Here is a 27501-nt window from a genome sequence, read left to right as displayed (position 1 = left end):
TATATATCACATATAATTATCACATATTATGGCTTGACAAAAACATTTTAAGTACTTTATTTATTTATTTATTTATTAGAATAAACAGACTTTCATTGGCATTCTTATTTGTGTTGCGTTGTCAAGTGCCTGTAAATTTAAGGACTCAAATTGCTTTAACATAACAGAGATATATCTGGTATCACTACATGATATGATGAATTCTTAATTGTTAGTCAAATTCGTGCTATGTTGCATTGATTTTCTTTTTTTTTTTTTAATTTTTTTTGACTTTACATATGTGATTTTTGTTTTACTTTTTTGCTGTCACTATTTTTTAGGAAAAGTAAATATTTTTTTTGGTAACTTGAATATGTATTGCATGATTAGATTTGTCTTGTGTTTTTATCTTTATTTAGTAGTTCTTAACAATTTCCACTTTTGTAAGATCTCTTTATAATACAAGGCATAGTTCTCAGTAAAAGAAGCCAGTTGTGAGTGACATTGCCTTAGTATAACCTCAGAAAAAAAAAAAACAGTTAAACCTGAAAACTATTCAGTATGATTTCAAAGTGGAATTATTTTCATTTAAGATTTTCTCTTAAAATATGAAGGTATTTATGAACTTTAATTGAAAGTAGCATTTATTTGTGGAGTCATTTCTGATCTTTTGCATATCAGACATTTTCCATATACTGCTTTTTACGTTGTAACTGTCGGCACCTTAGACATTCATTAACTTTTTAGAGTTCATACAGTAGCTGGAGACTGTTTTTAGAGCTTGATCCATGGCCTGTGGAAGTCAATAGACTTTCATCACCTTCAGCACAACTTAGATTGGAGGGTTAAATGGTAGAATTTTTTAGTTATTAACTTTTCAAAGATAGTCAAAGACATCGTTTTTCCTGTATAATCAACACATGAATTGAAATGCTAGGAAAATGTTCAAGTGATAGCATATCATAAAACTAATTCAGAGTTTTAAGGGTGTTTACAAGGTACTCTGTCATGAGAAAGAATGTGCAGATGAATGTATAAATAACATTTTAACATAACATTTATTCACATGCCCAATTTAAGCTATAAATCTACATTACTTAGTTGGTTACAATTTTCAATGCAGCAAGTGAAAGATCCACTTAAGTTGGAAAGTAGAAGTGCTACTTCTGTAGTTATCTTCTAAAAAATAAAATTATTACCAAAATTTTTGCTTTCACGACCTGTGTTTTTTTTCCCCTTTTTGCTAAATAATTATATTTCTAGTAGAAATTATCAGGCATTTTTTTCCAGGTGTTTATATGAACAATTTATATCCTGTGATCTGTTATGTCATGATCTAGTATGAGATAAATCATATACTTTTACAATACAGAGAATGGATATTAAGATTCTTGATTTTTTTTTTTTTTCCTTTCTAGAAGTCAACATTATCCAAGCATTCATCATCTATGTACTGCTTTTCCTGGTTTTACATTACCTCCATATTTACAATTGGCTTCTAGAATTTATCATACTTTCGACAGAAAAGGTCACAATATCTTGTTTACAGCAGAGGACATGGACAATAAGCAAGAAGAACCAATCTGCTCCAAATATATTTATTTGAAAGAGCAAGCTGAAAGGAAGAGGTATGAATTTAATGTCAGTTTTACTATAATTTAATTAATTTTGTAAATTAATTATATGTGGTGTTTCACTATTTAGTGGTTTCACAGAAGTGGCAAATATATGTATTATTTTTTCCCTTGCTTGGTAGATGTGCCTAAAGATAACTAGTCCAAAGGTCCTAAAAGGTTTGTCTTGCTTAGAATGTAAAATGTGCTTTTTTGTTTGTTTGTTTGTTTTCAAGAATAAATTGCATTTTTTAGACACATTCTAAGTTACATGTCACAATTTATTATAAATATATGAATTTTTATACTTAATTCTAATCAGGAGAGATCCTACTGAAATCACAAGAAATGCTGAACAAATAGAGTAGTTGTTTTTTTTTTTGTGTGTGAATGTAAAATGTTACAGGAGTAAAAGGCTTAAAGTGTGCAGTCACTAGCCTTTTATCATAGAGACAGTCTTACATAAATCCTGATTCTACAAGCACTTAGGAACAAACATAATTTTAAGTAATTGTGTGTAGTTCTGTTGAGTTCAACACATACACAAAGTTAAGCACATATAAAACTGGGACTTTGGATAGACTTATAGTCAATAGTACTTATTGTATATGTAAGAGTAGTTATTTTTTCTGAGGTTGATGTAGCATATGAAGAGGTCTGTCAAAAAAAAAAAAAGTTCTGTAAGAAGTAGTGAGGAAATGTTAGTCTTTAGAATAAACTTAATTTTATCCAGTTATTGCATTAGCACTTGTTATATTTGATGGTAGTAAATTCCTAGACCTATGTTTTTTTTGAATATGTTTTACACTAAAATAACGTGAAATAAGACTAAGAAATGGATATGAAGAATATTCATTTTTCACCAACTATTATTTCAGTTATATTTTTGCCTTTTTTTTGTGCCTATGTAATAAGGTCAAAGATTTTAGAAATAGTCTTTATATTCTCAGGTTTTTCCTGATGATTTTGTAGACTGGCAGTTTGCTACTTACAGTTAATGTGCATCACTAAGTCCAGAAATATAATAATATTGCTCATAAAGTTTGTATTGATCTAAAGAATAGTACAGTGGTAAATAAGGATGGGTCAGTTTTACAGGGCAATTTATGTAGCTTGTTAACTTGGGCTCCCTTGAAAAGCATGCATTTTAGTGCAGCAAGGTCATAAGGATAAGAATAGGGAATAGGGGTCATCCTTTGTAGAACTGGAGGTTGTATCCTGAAAAGCAGTAACTCTGAAAAGGAGCTTTGCACTCTTGAAAGATAAGGAACTGAAGATGGGCTATGTAATACTCTCAAAACTGTAAATTAAGCATGTTTACCTTAAAATGAAGCATGTGAGACATGATCAATAAAATAGAAGAAGTTTTGGAATTAGAAATACTGTACAGAGCTTTTTTGCCACATGTAAGTGCTGTAATAACTAAAACAGTCATGCCACCACTTGTTTTCTCTCCTGGCTGCATGACTTCTGCATTCTTTTCTGCTCAACAGAACCACTTCCTGTACCCAGAATGGTCAAATAATGTAATGGTGAGTGAGGTTTGAATCCTCAGATAAGCAATGAATTCTCATTTCCTGGCTCTGGTGCTTCATAGCAAATTATCATAAAGAGGTGGAAATCACCACTTTTTTTTTTTCCTCCCCTGTTGACTGTCTTACCAAAAAAAAAAAAAAAAAAAAAGTTGTTAGAAGGCTCTATTCTCGGGATTTGAAACGGAGGGAAATTTCCCTGAAAAATCTAAGCTCAAGAGAAGGGCAGCAGATTTCCTGTTGGCTAAATCTGTGGTCCTTCATATGTAGGTTTGCAGGAATGTTGTACACTTAATGCACCTAGCAGAGTGTTCTAAATACCATTTAGAAGGAGCAAACAGAAGTTTTGATTCCTGTATGTGATCATTCTTTTAATTGAATACCCGTTCTGTATTAATACACTTTAATACTTAAATACACCAACTCATTATGTTGGTTTCTATATAAGAGATGGTTTGACTCTATTACCTTCGTGGTTTAGTTTCTGATACAAAAGAATCTGCAAATGACTTGAGGTTTCAGTCTAGACAGATTAAGAGTTAACTGCAAGATTTCAATATATAGCATTGCAAGTAACTTAAAAAAAGTAACTTCTGAAACTATCCATTGCTTGCAGCGTTTAAATGAAGGCTGGATTTCTTTCTGAGATATATCCTTAGTTTCACTCCAGAGAATTGTGATCTTGATGCAGGAAAACTCATTAAAAATTTTATTATCATTATTCTTTAGAAGATCAGGTTGGATTGTCATAATGTTTCTTTGACCATAAAATATGAATCCATAAAATTACTGCATGAAAGTTTCTAGATGTTGAACTCTTCTGATTTAGTTGAGATTGCTCCAACCTTCAAACATGGCATTATTTCAAGGTAGAGGACTAGGCCCTGATCTTTCCCTTTGGTTTGTGAGAGCTTCTGCTGCTTTCAGGAACGTGGATAACAATATTGCTCGTGGCCATAACTGGAGCATTTGCTTTTGACTGAACATTGTTTTCTGTCTGTTGGACAGAAAGAGAGACAGACTATGAGGACTCAGTGAGAAGAAGGACACTGATGAGTATTGTTAACAGGGGTTTCAGCATACTGGTAACCTGGACATTGGTTATTTTGCAGGTTACGGGGAAGGAGTCTTTAATGAAATTCTGAGAAAATAAGTTGATGGCCATAGGCAGCTTTTCTCAAGAATGAGAGGCAGCATGAGAATGGGCAAAAAAAGTAAAAGAATAAAATAAAAAAAGGGTGGGGGGCAAAAAACACCCTTAGGAAGTCAGTAATGGAGTTAGAAGTCACACAGAAGTAGTAGTTGGTACCACTTTACTAGTCTAGAGATGACAGCAAGAGGAAGGTCTTAGCTTTGGAAGCAGAGGAGCATATTATATTTGAATTAGGTACTTTTTTTCATGTTACTTCAAAGAGTGGGATAACATTCAAAGCAAGGATCTATGCCTATGCAGTAAAACTTCGAATGAACAAGAACAGAACAACAGAATGAATGAACAGAACAAAGCGGTGTTTGTCTAGGTTAAAGAAACAGATGCTGCAGCAACTGCAATTTCTTTTTTTTAGTTTTGTAGGGAGATTAGGTAAAAAAACTTTAATTCTAGAATGTTGTGAATGTTACCTGTCTTCTGAGTCTTAGTGAATGATGGGATGCTAGCCATCATGATGAAGAAAGTAAATAGTGAGGAGGTCAGGAAGACTGAAAAGGGAAAAGGCTCATGAGATCCTTGTACTTCAGACTTGCTGAGCTAGCATTGGCAGCTTAACATCACCAAGAGGAAGATGATCTGGTATTTTTTTTTGGTGCAGAACAATGATGAATCACACCGATTCATTATCACAGAGAGCAAACTTGTACACTGTCTACTTGTACATGTTACTAAAATAGTAGAGGAAGAAGAGAAACAAGTAGAAGACAATGCCTTGAGATATGCAGGAGGCGTAAAGAGTTAAATGGGAGTAGAACTAAGAGAGGAAATGCAGAAGCTATGGGAAGATAGAACATGAAGAAAATGGCTTAGTTGTCAAGAGGAAGCCAACAGGCTGAGGATCAACCAGAGGTCTATAAGGCAGAAGAAAGGTTTTGGTGGAGTTCACATTCCTAGAGATGAGGGGAATTAAAGTTTTAAAATAAGCCCATACCAAAATTTCTTACGGAATTTGTTTGGTCCTGGAAAACTAGAAAACTAAACTCTTTGGAACACTGCCATCTAGTGGTATTATCTACCTGAATCCACCTGCTTTTAATTTTTCAAAATTGCTTGACTTGAGCCCTGAAGGTAAGAGGTATCATTTGTCTGGGACTAATTTCGGTTTATTTATGCTTTTCACACTTTATTGGTGACCAATTCTCCACAATTGGCTAATTTCGCAAATACAAACAATCTAACAAGGGGTAAGCATGATTTCTATGTAGTGGATAGTAAAATTCAAATGAATTTGTCAGATGTTTGAATAGCAATAGATCTATGTTCTTTAGATTTTTAGTACCAGTTCTGAGTTCTTCTATAAAAGAATCTTGTTTGGCTGTAACAAAGTCCAAGCAAGCCTTCAATAGTAAGATTTTACATTAGATCACATCAAGAAAGCTATAATGTGTATGCTTTAAAGTCTTGTCTTCACTGTGAAAAATATCCACAAGTTTAAACAAACAAACAAATTTTCATTCACATCTGCAGAAAATATGTAGCAGAGCAGGGTATAATGATTTATCAATATATAATGTTCCCAAGGTCAGCTGCAAGCCTCTCCTTGCATTGACGTTATGGAGTTTATGCTGTAAGACAGCAAATGTTCCTTTCTTTTGCTGTCTTGTTTAATCGACTTCCTCTACAGAAAACAGTTCTCTGAGAGTTAGAAATGCTGCTACTTTAGCTATGAAGACAAACGTTAGTCAGAATATATTTTTGTGATTGTTATATATGGACAATCAAACCTGCTCCTGGCGGATTTCCTACCAAATTTTTAACAGAGTTTGTAGCTTAATGTTATGTTTGTTAAGCAATGCTTGCATTTCACTGAGACATTTTGATTTTATATATATATACATATATGTATATTTCACCTGCAGATGGAAACAAAATATTATTAGATCACTATTATTATTGCTTAGAACTTTCCTCCATGTTGCCTCTGTCTTTTAGAAATTAAAAGTCTGAATGTTGTTTCACATTTACTCACATTTTATTACTTTAACTCACTGATTTGAAAACTATTTATGACAAAAATGTCCTAAAAGTGCAACAGCTCTTTTTTTGTTTTTCACTTAAAGCGCTCTTAACAACCAAATGCTAAAGAATCTTTTAACTGTTTTATACCTTTCTGAATCTTGTATAACTTCACTTGACATTGCTTTTATGCAGACTCCCACCTTGAAGAGTCAGAACCACTAAATACTCTAGATGTAAAGAAAAACTAGGAAGGCCAAACAATTACTAAAAGTTAGGTTTTCCATTCTTGTCTTACTTCTCTTTAAGAAATAATTCTTTTGTCAAAGCCTCCACTTGAAGTAAGGAACATTCCAGAAAGAGTTCAAGAAGTACTCCCAGATCTATAATATTTGTGTGTAAGAACTACAACTTCTGCACTAGTGCTACATTTTAAAGATTCCTTTTAACATCCAGTACTTCAGTGGCATTTTGTTTGCGAAATCAAATGGCTTGTTCTCTGTTATGCTGAGACAATCCCCTCCTCCTCCCCCCATTTACAGAGTGTTTTGCTAATTCAAATAGGTCTTAAAATGGAAATATGTTGCACTTAGCAACATATATTAACATTAGTGAGAATCAAGTCCACAGTAACATATATATGTCTGACAGTGACATTTCAGGTAATAGAACTTACACACTTTAGTTCCACAAAGGTACAAGAAAACTTCATTATTAATTTACTGTTTGCGGAAAAACTACCCCAAACCTTAATTAACACCAGTAGATGTCAGTGTTGGCATATGCCAGTGTGCCAACGTGTTGAGAAAAGTCAGATGTTCCATGTAATGTATGTTTTAATTTATATATGCTTTACATACGGATACCTGAATAAATTAAATTGAGTGTGGTTTTGTGTTGTTCTGTACATATATTATGTTTCACCATTTTTTATATTCTGTGTTTGTAATTCTAGTACAATAATAAGTATATAAGTAACAACATAAGTAATTATTGTACTATAAAACAAGCAAAACCAAAAAGAGCTAAATTATAGATGATTTTCCTATCCGTTAAGTAAAAAATATTCATTGTCATTTTGTATATAAATACTGTAAAATAACTTTGTAAGTGATAAAAGGTAATAAACCTGGAACAGTGGTTGCTACTTTTCTGTAAAATAGTTTTACTAGTTTGGTAGTAGTAATAGGCTCTTCAGATCTGAATTTCCCTTTGCAGGTGCAAAGAACAAAGAAAATAGAGGTAGAATAGTTATATAGGATTTTATGTATATATGCACATGCATATATAAACATACGTGTGAGTTACACTGTGTTGTGTAAAAGTGTTCACTAGTTTTGAAATAGAAACAGTAATAGGAAATTAGGATGTATAATTACTTCATACTGAAGCTTTCTAAAGTGAAATATTCCCTTTGCAATGTGATTGCCATAGGTAAGTTAATTTAAAATAAGCAAGCAAACAATAATCAGAATCCAATCAAAAAGTAGTCACAAAAGACACTGGTCAAAACCATCCAGACATTCCTGCTGAAATAGGTTCTTTGGCATTTAAGTATATCTGACCAGTACTGCACAGTACTTGATGTGTATTTGCCACGCGTGACGTGTATTTGCCATCCATAAAAATGCATTTCATACTAACTTAGAGGTTATGTTATATTTTTCATGTGACTTCATGAACCATAGACCTAATAATGAAAGTCATCTTAAAATTATATAGTGTGTGACTGTATCAGGTTTCTGTCATGTATTAAGTCATTTCACTCTTTAGTTCTTCCCTCCAAAGAAAAAAGTTTGTTTTTGTCATGATTGATTTCTAATTTGATTAAAAATTTACCTGATTTCTTATTTTTGTGCTTTTAATATCTGACAGCATCCAAGTAATTTATTCATCCTCTGTGTTGCTGCAGACTTTGTTATGAAGGAGTTCCTGTTTCAGAACAGTTCCAGAATAACCAAACAGCTGGGATTCACTCTCTTCCTCATACACCAAAAACTCCAGCTGATTGGCCAATATTAGCTGAATATAGTCTTAAAAAAACACAGCTGCAACTGGTAGGAGAGAAAGTAAGAAATAATTTTAATATTTTAATAATAAGAAATAATTTTAATTATTTGCATAATTCAAGGTGTATGAAACACTTAGGAAATAAAGAGCTTTTGATTTATTGACATTTGACAAGATATAGTATAGAAACGTATATGTTTTTTTTTATTGATGGGGATTGTCATTCTAAAACCTCATGTCTTAGCTCTTAATTCCTCTTCTGAAATAATAAATATGCTAATTAATAGCAAAAACAAAACAAAACAAAAACTAAAATAGCAAGCCAGGTAGTTCTTTCAGGCTGCAGAGCCCTATGCCTCACAAGAATCCACTATACTTGGTGTTTTTTTGTTTTTGTTTTTGTTTACAAAATCATGTTTAGAAAAAAATGTGTTTTATCACCTAATTGTTCAAATTCAATACAGACATTAATAAACTGTTTTTATGTTAGCTGATAATTGAATTGTATTGTTTTTGAAGGTTTCAATTTATCCAGAAGCTTTAAAAATGTTTTGGGCTCCTGTTCCACCAAAATTCTTTGCTCCGATTTCTTCTATGAAGGAAATTTTATTTCCTAAATATGAGGTAAATATGTAAAAAATATTTTTGGTGTTCTCATCAGTTGCAGCAATGCCATTTTCTAACATTATGGTTGTTAACTGTAATAGTTCTATTTTATGCTTCTACCTTATTAACACTTCTGTACATTATAAGCTCTTTATATAAGTTGTACAGTTTGTAATAATACGTATTAAATGGTATTGTTTACTTTCAGTTTCCCCAATAAGAAAGCGTCTGGTAGCAGTTATCCTTAATTATCATTTACTATTATATTATTTTGTTTAATGTCTTTACCTTTTTGTTGAAAGCCACTTTTGCACAGACTTTCTTCTGCTGTGCTATTCTGGCTGTGATATATATTAAATGTGATGTAATTATTATGTCAAACAAGATCTGTTTTGTCAAAGAAGATTTGAGGTTTGAAATGTTTTGAATTTAAAATCTCCACTACTGTCACATTGTTGTGAGAGGTGAGCCATTTGTGTAAGTCTGCATGCTTATAGCATATCCATATTCATAGCACACTGCACTTTCCTATGTCAAAAGTTACAGAAAAAACTAGCATTTCACAACAAATTCACAACTCTGTGCAATATATAAAGCATGCTTATTCCTGCTGTCAGTTAATCCATGCATAATTCTGACATAGCTTGTCATATCTTAGCCCTACTGCCCTGAACTGAGAGCTGTGTTGTTGTTGTTACTATATGCACTACTGTGAGCTGACATAAATTACCAAGGCTACAGATAAAAACTTTAGAGAATCAGGTATCAATAATCAGTTTCCTCAGGTTATTTGCCCATTTTGCACCATGTAATTCTTGCTTGCATTAAAGTATGTGTTCTACTGACTGTCCATTAGAAGCTTATAATAAATGGCTTCTGTGATGCTGGTCTTGATCATCATAACTCTTTGGCTCAGTTATGTTATAGGCTTAATTTACCTGCTAATATGTTCCCTGTAGCTGGCAAACAATAATGTTGCATGTATTCAAATGCGTAAATATATTATTTCAGAGCAATGTTATTGAAGATGTTGTATTTGAAGACTTTTTAATTGATTATGAAGAGTTAGAAGCTGAGCAAGATGATCATGATTTCTATGATTATGTACAGGTGTGTATTATGGTGCTTTAATGTAATTAAGCTTAGCAAAACAGTTCTTTTTTTGAAGTTGTAAGACAAAATATTTCTGTATAGGGGACATCTAAAAGCAATTTTATGTTAGATATATCTCTGCAAATGAAAAACAGTATTTATATTTGGTTCATTTTTGAATAGATAGGAAATACTAAATCTCACTTTTTAAAACCTTAGACTGTTCTTGGAAAGAGTCATTGCATATTTTAAAGATAATTCTTATTTTGCATGGCACTAGGTGATGTTTTAGGGGAGGGACTGTAATGCCCTTCCCTTTAATAAAGAGATTTTGGAGAACATGATGCATCTCAACAGAGAGGCTTATTGGATGTTCCACTATATCCAGACATCTGAAAAACTGGAAAAGTCAAGAAGCAGAACAGGGAAGTGTTGAAGTGTTTTCAATGTGTGAAATTTTTATGTAAAATTTCTCAAATGTAATATTGAAGGATAGGTGAGGAATTCTGTACAGGTGATTTGTAAGTGGGAAATTGAAGTGGCTGTGAGTTGTAGTGCAGGTTTTTCCAATTATGGAATCTTGACCATTTCAAATAGCTTTTGTGTCATTTATAGAGCGTAAACCCACTTCAATGAGTGGATATATTTGCAGCCAGAAAGGGGGTAACTGAGGATACTGTATTGTTACTGCAGCTGAGTTCCCAGATATAATTTAGTGATTGGAAGTACTGCTTTACATTTTAATTAAGGGTTCAAATTGTGAGTTGGGACTGTTAGAGCTGTCAAGATCTGTTGGATGATGTGTTTCCTATTTGGAAGTAAAACATGCTGGTCAAGGTATATTTGCTTTTGCCCTTGAAAGAAACTTTTAAATAATGACAATAGATATCTGAGGATCTGTGATTCAAGAGTATGTGACTTGAAGATGGCATGGAAGCAGAACATAAAGATAAATACCATTATGATAAAGATTGTTCACTGCTTTGAACATTTCTTGCAGGAGTTGTCTACAAATAATGAGGAGAATCTTTCAGTATTTAATGTAAAAAAGGAAGTGTTCTGTGATAAGCTTTGCATATCTCCTACATTCATAGGCAGCAGCAACTTTAAATTGTTATTTTATATTTGGCTAAAATATTTTACTCATGTTGTGTTGGTACCATATTGTGGGTACCACTTCTGTTTTCCTGTACAAGTAGGTCTATTCTATCAAAATGGATTAAAACCAGATGAAGCAGATAGAGGTATTTTTATTGGAAGTGATTGTTGTGGTGATTGTATGTGGCTGTTTTGTTGCCTGGGATTCCCAAGACAGGAATATCTGTGTGACTAAAGTGATTTGTTGTGAAGTGAACGTGACACTTTTAAGAACAATCTGGCTTAAAGCATTTTAATTGAAAAGACATGTCCGTACACAGTTGTCCTGGTTTTAGCTAGGATAGAGTTGGGTTAAACCACAGCAACAGTAAATCCATTATGGGTGATTAACAGTATGGAATATTCACAGTATGTTCTGAGATTGGAGCATCTACATAGAATGCAGATACATCCATAGAACATGTCCACTGACTGTCCTTGTTCTGTAGTGTTAATTGATCTGAGTATTTTGAATGTGACTGGGATTTTTGGACACCTGGCAATGGAAATGGGCATAAGACATCCAGAAATCCAGACAAATGCGGTCCTTACCCTAGTTTGGCAAAGGTGTGTGTGTATGTGGTTTTTATGTGTGTGTGTGTAAAGGTTCAGATTTCTTTGGGCATTAGTTCTGCTTTTAAAAACAGAATTTATCTGAAAGCTCCATTCATAGTAGACTCAGATTCATTTAGAGTTATTTTCACTCTTTCTTTTATCTATAGGCAAAAACTCTGAGAAGATGCCAGTCCCTGCCAAATTTTTCTGACAGTGACAACTCGGAGGTATTATTTTATATTTACTTTGACTTTTTCCCAAACTGTGATCTTGTAGAAATTCTTTCACTGAACTGAAGATTTTCTTATTAAATGCAAAAATGAGTCTCAAAAGTCTTTTTCTAGGGGTTTGGTTACATTCAATATTTTCATTTCATAATATGAGAACATAGCTTTGTAATGAGAACCCCCCATTAACTTTACAGTCATTTAGAGAGGTCTCTCTTTTTGGAGAGAGATCCTTTGGAGGAATCTATATTCCTCTAACCTGAAATAAGTGGAACAACATAAGTGAGTAAAGATTTGCAGCATCAGATCCTTGCGTTTCAGACGTATCAGGGCATCAACATGAAGTTTTCAATCTATTAAGTGTTATGTATTTTTATGTCTATTGAAGTAATGTTAGGTGTTCACAAAATACATAAAGCTGCAGTAAATAATGCAAATTTTACACTTGTACAACGATGAACTTTATAGAATTATATAGAATGTATTTTATAAAGAGATTTGATTTTGAGTAAGAAAAAGTATAAGTCTATATTAAAAACCTCTATATAGTTCATAAAGACCTGCATAAAATATTGTGACCATGTGATTTTAAGGACAGATATAAAGTATGGTGGCAATTGAAGCTGTATAAATAATAAATAATTTAAACACCATATCTGCAATTTAACTAAGCACTGATGCCTGATTTTAAAATATCAGTTTTGTGTTCTAACAGAAGTAGTCTTGTTAAGTGCTTTGCTTTTTTTTTTTTTTTTTTTAAGATTAACAATTTCAGACAGTGGACATGAAATTGCATTTTAATTTCTTTAACAAAGGTGTTACGCCTTATATTATAGTGTAAGTTTTACCAGCATACTGGAATTAACAAAAAAAAAAGTGAGAAGCAATATATGTCTTACTGCAAATATTACTTGCTTAATAAGTAATTATAATTAAGCACCAGAGCACAACATATAGTCCATTCAAACTAGCCAAATGTTATATATAAATCTTATTTCAAATGAACATCTAAATAAATCCTATTTTTTTAACAGATACGTTTAATTAAGAGATCAGTGTCAGCTGTGGAGGTGGCCGCTTTCAAATGTGAAACTAATTTAAAGATGTCATCTAATTTCAAAACCAGCATGAAAGAGTTGGAGGTTATGAAGCAACGGATAGCTGAGCCAAAGGTTGAGAGAGAGATTGGGAAAAGCTCCCCTACCAAGCATGTATTGAATCAAGCCTGTGATGATCCTCAGTCAATGCAGACAGACACACCAGTGGAAAAAATGCCTACTTCAACTGGACAAGAGGATAGTGAGAATATTTTACTTGTCCAGAGAGCTGAAAAGGCTGGAATTAAATACACCATTTTCCCAAGAAGAAAGAAAACAAAGAAATCAAAGAAAACAATAAATCCTAGAAAACTAGAAGCTGTGATTAAGAAATTAATTCAACCCCCAAGGATTCTTAAAAGGTTTTCTTTAATTAGTGTATTGACATTTTAAGGAATGTATTTCAATTTGTAGCTATGTTATATAATTACAGGTTTAATCTTCTTACATATTAAGTATTGCTCTGAAAATAAGTAATGATAGCTTGTTTATTTATAATGCTTTTTTTTTTTTTTTTTTTTTTTTTTTTTTTTACTCTGTGAGATATCTTTAGGACATTTAGTAAATATAGTGTTTTAAACAGAAATGGTGTGGTTTCATGTAACAACAAAAGAGTCTTTAAGTGTAAATGTAAGATTAAAAATAGTCAAAAACCTTTCTTCTGAAAGACGAGGAAATTCTAAGTTCTTAGGAAACTGAATTGCTAGGCTGGACTAACCTCAGTTGTACCATGAACTATATTGATTACAAGAAGCAAGTGGTTTGCTTTAGAGTGATACAGAAAAATAAAAGGTATAAATATTTTTCTAGTAAATGGTTATTATTTATATACTTATGACATAGGATACTTTACAAAACATCTAATTTGTTTTGGTTTTGGAAGAGTGATATTTCTTAAATACTTACGCTTGTTGTGAGCTCCAAAAACTCCCAAAGGTTGTCTGTTTTTGTGTGCAGTGTCCTTATTGTACTTATATTTACTCTTAGGCCTGGTCCTTCAGACCAGTTTCCCATTCAGCCTTTCCTTTTTTTCTGCTGCTTCTTTTCTCCCACCTTTCTTGAGGTTTATTGTAATGAAAATAAAAGCTGCTTAAACTATGGTGTGATAGCCTGGCATGCTGAGCTGTTACTAAGGGAGATGGTGGTCTTTTTCCAAAGTCTTGTTTTAGACAGTACTGTATGTTTGCTGTTCATGGCTTTCATATCAGTTTTGCTGAACCCTCTTTTTTTTTAATCTTTGTACTATTTTACATGTCATTCACATATGGGATTGCTTTACTTTTTCTTCAGTTTCCCTTTTTCCCCAAGGGGATCCTTATGTATAAAATATTATAAATGTTAGATAAATATTATAAATATGTATAAAATATTACCTCTGTATTCTCTCTCTAACTTATAATTGGCTGGTAAGTTTAAAAAAAATCACTAACAAGATAGTTAACAATAGGTTTTTCAATTGTTGACTGGCAGATTGTAATTTGATATTGGTAATATATCTGGGAATATTTAGTTAATTTCAGTAATATTTTTCCTTAGGTCTGTGTCTCTGGGAAGACTTCCTACTCACGACAAATTCATTATCAAGTTGTCTCCAGAAATCAAAGAATATCGGAGCCCCAGCATTCCTTGTTTGTTAGATTTTGAAAAGTTTGCAAAAGTGAGGGGTGGAATTCCAAAAGAAACTTCTGCTCGTGTATGGGTCAGTGCAATCTGGAACAGCTGGTTTGATGAAACTTTCCCTCCTAGTGAGAATTCTTCTGAGGGTATTGAGCTACTAAAAGGGACTAATGCAGTGGACTCTCAAGAAGCAAATCTACCAATAGAATTAGTTGACTCAATACAGCCTGTTCTGCTTGAAGGTGAAACAGTTAGTATTGATGATTTAGAAGAAGAAGTAAGAAGACTGACCGAGATAATAGAAAAGGATGGGCATCGTTCAGCTTTTCACTACTGCAGGCGTGGAGCAATACAAAAAAAGTTAGGGAAGTTAAAGTCAGCTATGGAAGACTTGGAAAAAGTAAGTTTCCAAACCACTTGGCTTGGAAAGCTATTTTCCTCCTATCATGCACCTTGATAAAAGAGTATCTGAATTCATCAATAGGAGATGATTAGACACAGGAATGTTGCTAACATATAACAAATACATTTCTAATTTCTGCAAAAGCATAGTGAACAAATAAAATGAAAAATAATGTATTTCCTGTTTATGATTAAGCTGTCATTTGACATGAATTTTATACAGTAGTAATAATGTTCTTTTGTGTATTTATTTATTCAACTTTTTAAAGTTTTTTTTTATAGCAGTACAAAAGCTGCCATTACTTCCACCCAATACCCTGAACAACTAACCAGAAGGAAAAAAAACAGTAAAAATATTGTCCAAAATAAATAAATAAATAAATAAATAAATAAATAAATAAAATTACTCCAAACTTTAGAAACAGATTGTCAAGTGTCTGAAAGGTTAAAAATTCAACACTGACAAAGTGGCTCATTAGCCAATGAGCCAATATCAACCATCTAAATTGCTTGTAAAGCAATTACATATTCTAGTGAAAACATTATTGACTTTTCTTGGATCTGAGAAATGGCTCACAGACCCAAATTTGAGAATTACTTTTGTAGCAGATCAGTCTCAGATATGTATCGGTCTCTATATTTGTTTCCATGTGGCTGTTAAATCTTTATTATATGTGTAGTGAATACAATCATACATATTATTTGTTTGATAATATCTGTCAAATGATATTTCTTACAGAATATTACATGCTTTCTATAGGAATTATAACAACATGGTTTGAAAAGATGATTCTTTTTTCATGGGGACATGCTTATTTCTTATTTTCAAATAGAAGAGCAATGAACAAGATTGTTTCTAAGTTTTTATTCCCTGGGATTCCTGCAGGACTACTTCTGACTTTCTAGAAATAATTCAGATAACTATTATAAAGAAATAATCAAACATGGTGATATCACAGCTGATTTGTATTTTCTACTGCATGCTGGTAGATTAGACTCTGGTTCTGCATCTTTGTAAGCACACTGTGTTTTTAGATGAGTGGATCAGACATACTTTTCACGTTTCTGGATTAAATAGAACCTTGTCAGTCTAAGACATTAAAAATAATTTCAGTGCAGACATTTTTTTCTCATTCCATATATACTATTGTTAGCATATTTGAGAAGTTTCTTCTGCAATATAAATTATTTATTCCTTATTTTGTTCATAGGCTATAAGCTTAGAACTGCTACTACTTGATGCTTACTGGCATAGACATTTGATTTACCTCTTTCAAGATAAAATTTATGCTGCTTTGGATGACCTGAATTTCATAACTAAAATGAACAAAAATAAGGCAGGTAAGTATCTGTGAAAGTGTAACTTAACTTTTTAAGCAGTTCATTTTTCATTTTTTTTTCTCTAGCTGCCTAATTCTGCAAAAGTTTTTTTGTAAGTATTTAGCGTTACATCAATTATTTTATCTGTATTATAGAAAAATTACAAAGCAGACATAAATCCCCAAAGATTTGGGACAGAAAATGTACTTCATATTTTCATTAAAAAAAAAAAAAAAAAAAGAGAACTGGTGGAAATTGTATCTATTAATTTAATGTGAAAAGCTGATAATCCTATAATGGGGACTGTGTGCTATTGTGTATTCAGTCAGTCCTGTTCTCCTGCAACCTTTATACTAGGAAGGAGGAACTTAAAAGGGAAAAGTTCTATCTGTTTGACAGACCAAGAAAAAGGATCAGGTTTGGTCTACAACTTGTGAAGAAGAGTTGGCAGAATTTTTTTATTTGACTATCTGTGTGAACTGGGGACTAGTGGCTAGATAGCAGATCTACAGGAAGGGGTGTTGGGGTGCTCTTGTGTCCATGAGCAGTCAAATGTAAGTCATTAGTATGGACTTTCAGCAGGGGAGGCTAGCTGTACACTGGATGCATTAGCAAAAGCATGGCCCTGTAGGTCAGAGAAAGTGGTTCCCCTGTACCTGTTTGTGATGCTACTACGCTTCCAATACTGTCTTGTTGAGAGAGAGAAGCTGGAGAGGGTCCATTGGAAAGTTATTAAGATGGTCAGGGGCCTTCCATATATATAGAAGGGCTGAGGGAGCTGAATTAGCCTGGTGAAGGTAAAACTAAGGGGGAAATCTGTCCTCAGCTATGTAAGGGATAGTAATAGAGGAAACAGAATTTTCTGAGAAATGCTAAGCAAAACAGGAGGCAACAGACACAAGCTGCAACAAATCAATTTTCAGTTGGCCCTAAAAATATTCACAGAATCACAGAATTTCTAGGTTGGAAGAGACCTCAAGATCATCGAGTCCAACCTCTGACCTAACGCTAGCAGTCCCCACTAAACCATATCCCTAAGCTCTACATCTAAACGTCTTTTGAAGACTTCCAGGGATGGTGACTCCACCACTTCCCTGGGCAGCCTGTTCCAATGCCTCACAACCCTTTCAGTAAAGAAGTTCTTCCTAACATCTAACCTAAAACTCCCCTGGCTCACCTTAAGCCCATTCCCCCTCGTCCTGTCACCAGGCACGTGGGAGAACAAACCAACCCCCACCTCGCTACAGCCTCCCTTGAGGTACCTATAGAGAGCGATAAGGTCGCTCCTGAGCCTCCTCTTCTCCAGGCTGAACAAGCCCAGCTCCCTCAGCCGCTCCTCGTAGGACTTGTTCTCCAGGCCCCTCACCAGCTTCGTTGCCCTTCTCTGCACCCGCTCAAGCACCTCGATGTCCTTCTTGTAGCGAGGGGCCCAAAACTGAACACAGTACTCGAGGTGCGGCCTCACCAGAGCCGAGTACAGGGGGACGATCACCTCCCTAGCCCTGCTGGTCACACTGTTCCTGATACAAGCCAGGATGCCGTTGGCCTTCTTGGCCACCTGAGCACACTGCTGGCTCATATTCAGCCGACTATCCACCATCACTCCCAGGTCCTTCTCTGCCTGGCAGCTTTCCAACCATTCCTCTCCCAGCCTATAGCTCTGCTTGGGGTTATTGCGCCCCAGGTGCAGGACCCGGCACTTGGCCATTCAGAGGCTCCAGGGAGACCTCTGAATGCTTGAAGGGAGCATATAAACAGGAGGGGGAACACATGTTTACATGTGTTGATAGTGACAGGAGAAAGGGGAATGGTTTTAAGTGAAGACGGGAGATTTAGGTTAGATACTAGGCACTGGAACGGGTTGCCCAGAGAGGTTGTGGATGCTCCATCCCTGGAGGCGTTCAAGACCAGGCTGGGTGTGGCTCTGGGCAGCCTCCTCTAGTGGTTGGCAAGCCTGCCCAGAGGAGGGGGGTTGAAACTAGAAGATCTTTAAGGTCCTTTTCAACCCAGGACATTCTATGATTCTATGATTCTTGTTGAACTTCATGCAGTTGACCTCAGCCCATCGGTGCAGCCTATCCAGATCCTCCTGCAGAGCTTTCCTACCCTCAAGCAGATTGACACATGCGCATAGCTTGGTGTCATCTGCAAACTTACTGAGGGTGCACTCAGTGCCCTCGTCCAGATCATCGATGAAGATATTAAAGAGGACCGGCCCCAATTAAAGAGGACCGGCCCCATTCACAAGAGGAATGGTTAAGCACTGGAGCGAGCAGATACTTCTTGGAGATTATAAATTTGGAAAAGACCATGAGCTGATTCACCTCACTTTCCAGATTAGCCCCAGTTTGAGCAGGTCATTGGACTAGGTAAATTTGAGAGCAACCTCTTGATCTAATCTTTTTTTTTTTTTTTTTTTTTTTTTAATGATTCTTCAAATAACTCAGATGACTTTATTTTGCTAAAATCTCTTTTCTGTGAAGAACATCCAAAGGACAGCTAAGCAATATACTAAACTTTAAAGTCACCGTGTTGTTGTTCTGAACACAATACATTTATTACATGTCCTCAATCTGTAGTTTAAACTACTGGAGATGATCAGTCAGTCTATGAAAGTCTACATTTATAATACAAGTATTTGTAAAAAGTCATGTTGGGAGCTGTTTGCCATGAAGAGAAAATATTGAAATTGAAGGATGACAGCACAAGATCGTCATTGTACATTTGTATTGGATAAATGTGAGTTGCAAATTAAAAGGTGTTCCTAACGTTTTTAGGAGTGAAGCTCTGGAGTGGCTTTCTAAATTGGATAGTGTAGCCAAGGAGCTTAAAATTAAGCTTGATAATATGAAACAAATTTTATAACAATATTCCTAGAGACAGATTTAAGTTCATACTGGTCCCTGGGTGTCAGATCTGTTAGTATATTGGAAGAGAGGGACTTGCTGTTTTTGTAGATATCTGTTATATGTTAATCAGGAATTTGGCTAGCTATCTGTAATGACCAGGGAATATATATATATATTTTTTTCCTTTGCTTATTCAGGTCCTTTGCTTATGCTCTGGTTTTAACTGATCTAACTGATCATAGGTCAGGCTTGCTTGATCAGGGATCAGGAGGAACTATTTTACTCCTTCATCAAATTGTCATTGTCTACTGACGACTGCTCTGTTTCATCATATTCTGTGTTGTTTGCGTGGCCTGCTACAGAACATGAAAATGGGAACATCCTACTTCTGTGATGATCATTTGGAAGTTTTCTATTATTTGATCATGCGGAGGCTTAAAAAATTACTGGTGATGTTGGCATCTGCTGTTCTGTTTCCGTGATCTATTACAATTTCATCTTTGGGTCTTTTATTCTGAACTTCACTAGAAATTTATTAGGAGATACTGGGAAATGTTTAACCATTGGTGGTGTGTAAGTGTAGTGGCTTGACTCCAGCCTGTGGCTAAGTGCCTATACAATTGTTCTCTTGCTCCTTTACACTACACGCCACAGGACAGGGGAGAAAATGGGAACATCAAAAGTGAGAAAAATCGTAGGCAGAGATACAGACAGTTTAACATGTAAAGAGGACAGATACAAAAGAAGTAAAGGCAATCACTCACCACTTCTCAAAATCAGAGTAATGCCAGCCAGACTCTGAGTGATGGCCACTTTAGAAGACAACCATCATCTTCCCTTCGTCCTCTAACCTCATATTTTTATTGCTGAGCATGACATGATATGGTATGGAATATCCCTTTGTCCAACTTAAGTTAGCTGTGCCACAGTCCCAGCTGTGACCCCTCGCAACTTTTTGCCCATCCCCAGCTTATGCGTTGGGGAAGTGGTGGTGGGCTGTGTTGGGGAACAGAAAGCCTTGACATTGTCCAAGCACTGTTCAGTAACAGCCAGCTGCTGTATTATCAATGCTGTTTTAGCCCCAAATCCAAAACACAGCACCATATGGGCTGTTATGAGAAACGTTACTTACATCCCAACCAGATTCAGTACAGTGTTGTATTGGTCCATTTAAACTAAATCTCTTTATATTTATTTGTGGTCAACAGGTCTACACTCAAATGGCTTGATGGACCATTTCTACCGAGCTCTACTGAGAGCAAAGAGCTGCAAATCCTACAAGAACAATCAGTTTACAGCTGCATGGGCTCAAGGACTGAGAACACAGCTGCAGCTGTAAACTTTTTGAGCTCTGTCACTCAGATTAAAAATAAACTTCCTAACCTTCTGTATAATTAATTGTTTTTACTGCTTGTATTAACTACCTTGTAAGGAGATGACATTGTTTTGGGCCACTAAATAGTGCCTTTTGTGTTTTGGGGGGGTTTTTTCAGATGCGTACCTGTCAAAGGCTGAAATTTACAGAAAACAGGGTGATAATACATTGGCAATCATCAATTATAGTTCCGCAATACAATGCTTTCCAACAGATGATGACATTTATTTCAGGAGAGCTGAGATGTATTTTGAGGAAAATCAATTATTATTGGCCATGGATGATTATGCCAAAGTAAGTTAACTTTTTTTGTATTGTTACAATAATGTAGCAATTTTGTATAACTTTAAAAGTGAATTCTATTTGGAAAATAGCTTGGAGAACAGATATCCTTTTAAGGAAATGATGTTTAAACAAATTAGTGCCATAGGAATAAGTATGTGATTTATGTTACTCCTGCCAAGTAATTCAATAAATTACTGAATGTCTACAAATTATCAGGCACTGATAACCTTGTGTCACTGCTTTTGTATTTCACTCTACAGTTAATGAAAATGACAATAGACACTAAAGGACAAGAGAATAAAAAAGGAAACCTGAGAATAAATTAACATTCTTTTTATGCTTGGTTAAGGCTTTTAATCAGTAGGAATATTAAGACTGAGGAATAACATCAAGTAATTATTTTTTTCATTATAGTGTTTTCAGTATAACCCAAAAAGAACAGATGCACTTATGAAGCATGGAATATATTTCTTTGACCAATCAGTTTTGACTACAGCTATTCAGGATTTTACAGCTGTGATCAGGGAAGACCCTAGCAATGCTCAGGCAAGGTATAGTTTATAATTTGACAAGTATTTGAATTTTAAGTGGATTGTTAAAATAATATTAATATGTGAAAGACTAACTGCGCATTAAACAATAATAAAGCAATTGCATTTCCAAAGAGGTGTATAATAGAAATAGAATCAGACTTCTAGGCCATGATATTCATCGGGGAATCTTTCTATTGCTTTAATGACTTTAGATTAGTCCCTAGACCTTAATTTAGCTATGCACAGAACCATGTGCTCAAATTCCACTGGAGTAATGCAAATATAGAGTCAGTTGGACTTAAGCACGTGCATGTGTGCTTTGCTGTAAAGTGCTGGATTTAAATACATGTTCAAAGTGAAGAATGTCCTTAAGGATTGTATATTTCTATGCCTAATTTACACTGATTGTCTTGACAGTTCTAGTTTTAGCATATGCTGAATTGATGTATTCTGTGGAAAAAATAAATGAATGTATGGATAAGAAACATCTTTATTTTTGAATTATAACAATGATTTTGAGTTTTGACTTACAAAGGCTGATTTTTTAAAAATCATTTTGCCACTAGAAAATGTGAATATTTTTAATATAATTCCTGCAAAAAATCACATTCTTTCTATACTATGATCTGTAAAATAAAAGTAAAATGTGAGGATTTGATGCCAGATTATGATACCTTGAATTTAGGTGTAAGCATGTTGTCTCCTTGGGATGTAAAAGTCTGAACTGCCATTAACACCAAGGGCAATCTAGCCAATACATGTAATAGATTCCAGATAGAATCAGTATGCATCTGAACACTTATGTAAAGCCTGGAGAGCTATATAGCTCTGAAACCAGTAAGTGCTCATTTTTGAATGAGCTGAATTGCTCTCATCTCCTTGGATTATGTTCACTAGATCTTCATCTATAATGGAAATATCTAACAGCTAACATTGTAGACATCAACAAATAAACACATAAGTTGATAGATGTCTTGTTCTAACCAAACTGAATAGAAAGGGCTAGTGAAGGACTCTCCTATGTGCATCTTTTACCTGTCAATTCATCTTCTTTATCACAGGGAGCCACAGAATTATGCAAAGCTTTCTAATGACATCAGGTTGCTTGAACTACTAAAGTAATTTACAGATGCTTCTTAAAACTCTGATTTTAAAATAAAATCTTGAAGCAATGTGAAGCTGCAGTTGGCTTCCTAAGGTCAACTTACTACACTGAGGCTCAAAGGTGGATGAGTGGGCTCTGTGAATAGTCCTAGCGAGTATGGTTAGTGTCACTGCCTTGTGTTTGTGGGGAGTCAGGCATGTGATTTAAATTCTTGAGGAACTGACTGTGTTAGATTTAAAAAGGAACAGTATATATTTTGCATGATAATTCTTTATAGAAGGAAGTAGGATGTGACATAAGACTCACTTGATATGTGAAAGCTATCTTTAGTAATATAAATAAATGTTTTATATATTATATTTTGCATTGATAAAATATTTTTTTACAGCCATTACCATCTATTCACACTTTTTCAGTTATGCCTTTGATTTATTTTATTTATAGAGTTGCTAGAGTCTGGAATTTCATTGAGAATTAGTGGAAAATAATAGGAACTGATTCTGTAAACTTATCTCTTTGAAAGAAATTTTGAAGAATAGAATGGATGTTTTAAAAAAAAAAAAAAAACTTTAATAGTGATGAAGACAGATTTATTTCTTTTCTGTTACATCGGATTTGACAAAATCTAGTGTCTTCCATATACAAAATGCTGTACCAATGGACTCTGGAACTTGGAGAGAGTCCATTTGAGAGAGTCTGTGATGCTCAAAGCTGATACAGTTCTCTATTATATTGAGCTTGATTTATGGAAGTACAATGCAATGATCTACCTATACAGTATAGGTTTTAGGACTATAGGTTGTTGTTCCTTCGGATTTGCTTTATTAAATTGAGAAATAAAAGTGAATGCTTATTCTGTTCTTAAACATTTTTTCCCTACATAATTTCTTAAAGCTTGCATGGCATAAACAATGAAAGAATGCTTCATGTTAACTTGCCTCATCCTGTTCATTTTCTAAGTAATAATTTATGACTTCAAAATATGACTGAGTTATAATTTTCTAAGAGAAATTGTATTTAAAGAGAAACTGTCTTTCTTATTAGGCTGTATCGAGGAAGAACATATGCTAAACAGCAGCAATATAGAAATGCAATACAAGACCTAGCAGCAGCAATTCATCTAGACCCATCTTGTTGGCAAGCATTCTATTATAGAGGTTGCATTTTACAACAGGTTGATCCAAAAAGAGCTCTTCAGGACTTCAGTGTTTCTGGTATTGTTTATTTCAAAGGTGTATATGTTGTTAAACAAAGAAATGAACATTTACCAGTAATTACTATACTGTACAGTGCAGTTGTTTCCTGTAGAAAATATTGAAATGTATGGTTGTACTTCAGTGTTTGCTAAAAATTTGTTCCTTTTTTATTTCTATTGTTTGCTACTAGACATCAACTCTTGCTGCTGTTGCTACTGCTTAGCTATTTTTCCTCTGCTTCCTAAAGCTTTTTCTACTACACTTTTAAGAATTTTATTGGGTTAATTGAGAATTATATGTCTTGAAGATATTTGAAGCCACATTAAACCATTGGTATTATGATCTAATATGTTATGTTTTTGTTTATCTATGATATTCTATAAATCTCTAAGAAAGCTAGAGTAAAAAGTAAACTCCAAATAAGTTGCGGGGAGTAACAGAAATATATATGAGTACCTGAACTGTTGATTTTTATTCTCCCTTTCCCACAGTACTCATCAATGACACTCAGGAAAATTTCTGTTCTTTCCTTCATCGTGGGATCATTTACTCAAAGCAGTGTCAATGGTCACTTGCAATCTGTGACTTTGAAAGTGTCATAGCTTTGAATAGGTAATCGAACTTGAACATTTTAATATATTTTGTTTATATTCTGATTTTATCTGGGTACTAGTAAAGGAAAGTGGAACCAGAACTGATTATTCAGCAAATACACTGAAATTAAAACAAAACCATAACGTCTTATAATATCTTTTGCCCCATTTATTGCAGTAAGAAAATAATATAAATAATTATTAAATAAATTTCAAAATTACATTTTACTTCACCTTATATATACTTGTAAAAATAAATTAAGGTTTGGCAGACAAAAGATGAAATTGAAGTCCTAGTTAAAGCCTTAAGCGTTCATGCCATAATAATTTAATTAGTCTTTTGGGAGGGAATCTTTTTACAGTGCAGGCACACACCCACCTTTTATTTATCCCCCAAAGAAAATGTCACAATGTTTTGTTTAGCAGAAGACAGTAGATAGTGTCCCTGAAATAAAATAAAATTAAAAGAAACAAAAAACAGAAGCCAACAGCACAAAATAAAATGTCTTATGATCCTTTATGGTTAGTGATGGAAACCAATATGGTTCTTGTGAACTGCATTTCTTCCTACCACTTATAAATACCTTGGAAACAGATTATGTCTGTAGCAGCCCTACCACGTAAGCCGTTTAGCAATATGCAAAAAGCTTCCTATTCCAGATAGCTGAAGTAGTTGTGTTCTTTAAAGACAATGACTTCTCCTTCAGCCTCAGGCAACCTCAACAGTCTTGTCTTGAGCAAAAGCTTCCGTTCTGTTTTTACACCTATGGCACATGTAAAAACTCCTCAGCTCTTCCATTTTATTGGCTGTGCTATTGGAAGTCTAGAACTTGCCTAGAAACAGTCTACAAGAGAGAGGGCTCTATAAGATACTGCAGATCCTGGAAAGCTGAGTCTCCGTAGTTGCTAGCCAAGTGAAATGCTAGAAAGTAAGGGAGCAGGCTAGATGGAAAACATGTATGCTTTATCAGAATCTTTCAAAATCAAAATGTGTTTTTAGTGTTGAAGAATTCAGTATTTCTTATTGTATTCATTATATATAAAACTAACAGCTAGGTCTAGTCTTAGTCTGTTCCATGACAAAGAAACTTGTCACCATTTTTTTTCTCATTTGAAGTGGTGTTTTGGTGAACAGAAAGCCTCTAGTGTGCATCGCAAACTACTGAGATGGTGTTTTTCAAATAGTTTTCTCCTCAGCTATAAATTACTATTATGCTCAGTGTGGTCACAAAATAGACTGTTGTAAATGCCATAAAAGGAGATATATAAGTATACTGTATAAGTTGTGTACAACTGTATAAGTTGTGGGATGTATATAATGGCACATTTCCTGCAATAACAAAAGGAAAAAAATCTATTTTTAGCTCTGTCATCTTTGCTTACCTAAATATTGGTTTGATACTGCTGTTGCATCTGGATCAATACTATGAAGCTATTCGACAGTTTACTAATGCAATTAAAATTGATCCTCTCAATGTTCGAGCCTATTTATGTAGAGCACAAGCATATCATAAGGTAATATGCTCCTTTCATTTTTGTTGGCTACTTAATACAGCTTTATTTATATTTATGGTTGTTCAATGCATTTTAATATTTATTGCTTGGTATCGTACAGATGTTGGAACCTATTTATAGCTATATACTTCAAGTGGTCCTCATCACCATAATAGAATTATATACATTACAATTATTGTAAAATATTGTTGGAATGTGATGCAATGACATAAAATACTTCAAGGTTCATTTGATTGTCCCTACATCAGTGTGCATCTGATCTAGGCTTTAATAAAATACACTTTTGAAATTAAAAACCCACAGATTTTGAAATACCAATTCAGAATGTTCTTGAGAATTTTCACTTTTCTGGAAACTCATTTTTTTTTTCACTATAAATGGGAGTGGGATGTTTTAAATATTTTAATTTCCCATGAAGCAAAGTATTTTACATCTGCATAGGATCTGAGAATAGTTTCTGCTAACAGTTGCTTTTTGAGATCCTCTCAGGAGTACGAGGAATATGGTCTTCAGTGTGACAATTTACATGTATGTAAAGTGTCATTGGCAGAACTGAAACAACTGTTTCTCACAGTGCTTAGTTTGCAAAATGTTTTGGGAAATTGCTTACACTGTTAATTTTCTCCCACTAAAGGAAATGACTTTTAACTCAGAGTCCATCAAAATGGACTGATTACACCTTTAAGAAGTTGTGTCTGATAGCTGATAGTTCACATAGGAGGTCATCCACTAATGCTAGGTTGCTTCTGTAGTGTTTTTGTTTGCTTGTTTGCTTTTCCCCCAGTATCTGAAATATGTACAGCAGCTAAATTAAGATCAGTATGCATTCCATCCATGGTAGTCTTTGATGACAGTTCCAGTTAGCAGCTACCAATCTGGATGGATCTGTCCTTGGGACCTTCATTGAAATGATCTACTTTCTCCTCCACATCTGAAGAACAATGGGACCACAGGCACGGACACTTGGAAAATAAATGAAAATTCATTACAGCAGTGAAGATGAATAAGGACATCTGTGCATGTAGATCTCATCACTTGATCTCCCTTCCCAGTAGTCCAGAACCTCATTTGTATTTTGGAAAAGTAAAGAAACTATCTGCTGTTAGAATCTGCCCTGTGGATATGGAAATTTGTAGGTTGCATGTTTCAGACTTTTTAATAAAAAAAAAAAATAAGTGCTGAGGGCATATGCACCTCATGAGTTATTACCATGTGGGCATTGCAGCCTGTAGAACCCCATTTATGGAAATAATAATTGTCTCCAAATTGTGTCCATATTAAGAGTTAAATTGTTGTTTCTTTTTAAATTACAGATTCATAATTTATCAAATGCTGTGAAAGATATGAATCGAGCCATTCATCTTTATCCAAATAAGTCACAACTGAGGATATTAAGGTACGAAAGTTGAGGTCTTCGCTTGTATCTTACTCTTAAAAAATTTCTGATGCAGAATGCTGTTGGTAGATACCTTGTATCACTCGAAACTTGCTCTCAATAGGTTAAAAATGTATATTCCTAGAATTTTTCAAACCTTAGGAACTTTATATCTGTATAGTATAATCTCTAGTTTGGAAAGAGGGACCTTCATATACAGGATTTTGCTCATTGAGGTGCATATCGTTTCTGGGGGGAAAAAAAAAAAGATGTGGAGAGGTGTAATGACAGTACAGGAAGTCTGAACTTAAAAAAAAAAAAA

General features: G+C 34.3%; 1 protein-coding gene across 6 annotated transcripts in view; it reads left to right on the top strand.

The window, feature by feature from the left end:
- TTC6 (tetratricopeptide repeat domain 6) overlaps window positions 1-27501 on the top strand; it is a gene marked incomplete at its 5' end in the record, with an annotated part of 76094 nt that overhangs the window by 12486 nt on the left and 36107 nt on the right. For 5 of the 6 annotated variants that reach the window (XR_014694020.1, XM_084522404.1, XM_084522407.1 and 2 more), the window contains 14 exons: window positions 1398-1607; window positions 8203-8359; window positions 8820-8924; window positions 9918-10016; window positions 11858-11917; window positions 12952-13376; window positions 14551-15031; window positions 16245-16374; window positions 20696-20871; window positions 21277-21413; window positions 23545-23714; window positions 24188-24308; window positions 25654-25804; window positions 27118-27200. Coding sequence is in view for 5 of the 6 variants with exons in the window: in XM_084522404.1 (XP_084378530.1) it covers window positions 1398-1607; window positions 8203-8359; window positions 8820-8924; window positions 9918-10016; window positions 11858-11917; window positions 12952-13376; window positions 14551-15031; window positions 16245-16374; window positions 20696-20871; window positions 21277-21413; window positions 23545-23714; window positions 24188-24308; window positions 25654-25804; window positions 27118-27200 (2505 nt within the window). The remainder of the gene's footprint in view (window positions 1-1397; window positions 1608-8202; window positions 8360-8819; window positions 8925-9917; window positions 10017-11857; window positions 11918-12951; window positions 13377-14550; window positions 15032-16244; window positions 16375-20695; window positions 20872-21276; window positions 21414-23544; window positions 23715-24187; window positions 24309-25653; window positions 25805-27117; window positions 27201-27501) is intronic. The other variant, XM_084522405.1, reaches the window with a different exon arrangement.

Source organism: Aythya ferina (genome assembly GCF_964211825.1).
Source record: "Aythya ferina genome assembly, chromosome: 5".
NCBI classification, from domain to species: domain Eukaryota; kingdom Metazoa; phylum Chordata; class Aves; order Anseriformes; family Anatidae; genus Aythya; species Aythya ferina.
The sequence above is the reverse complement of the archived record's forward strand: the minus strand, read 5'-3'. Positions and strand labels throughout refer to the sequence as shown.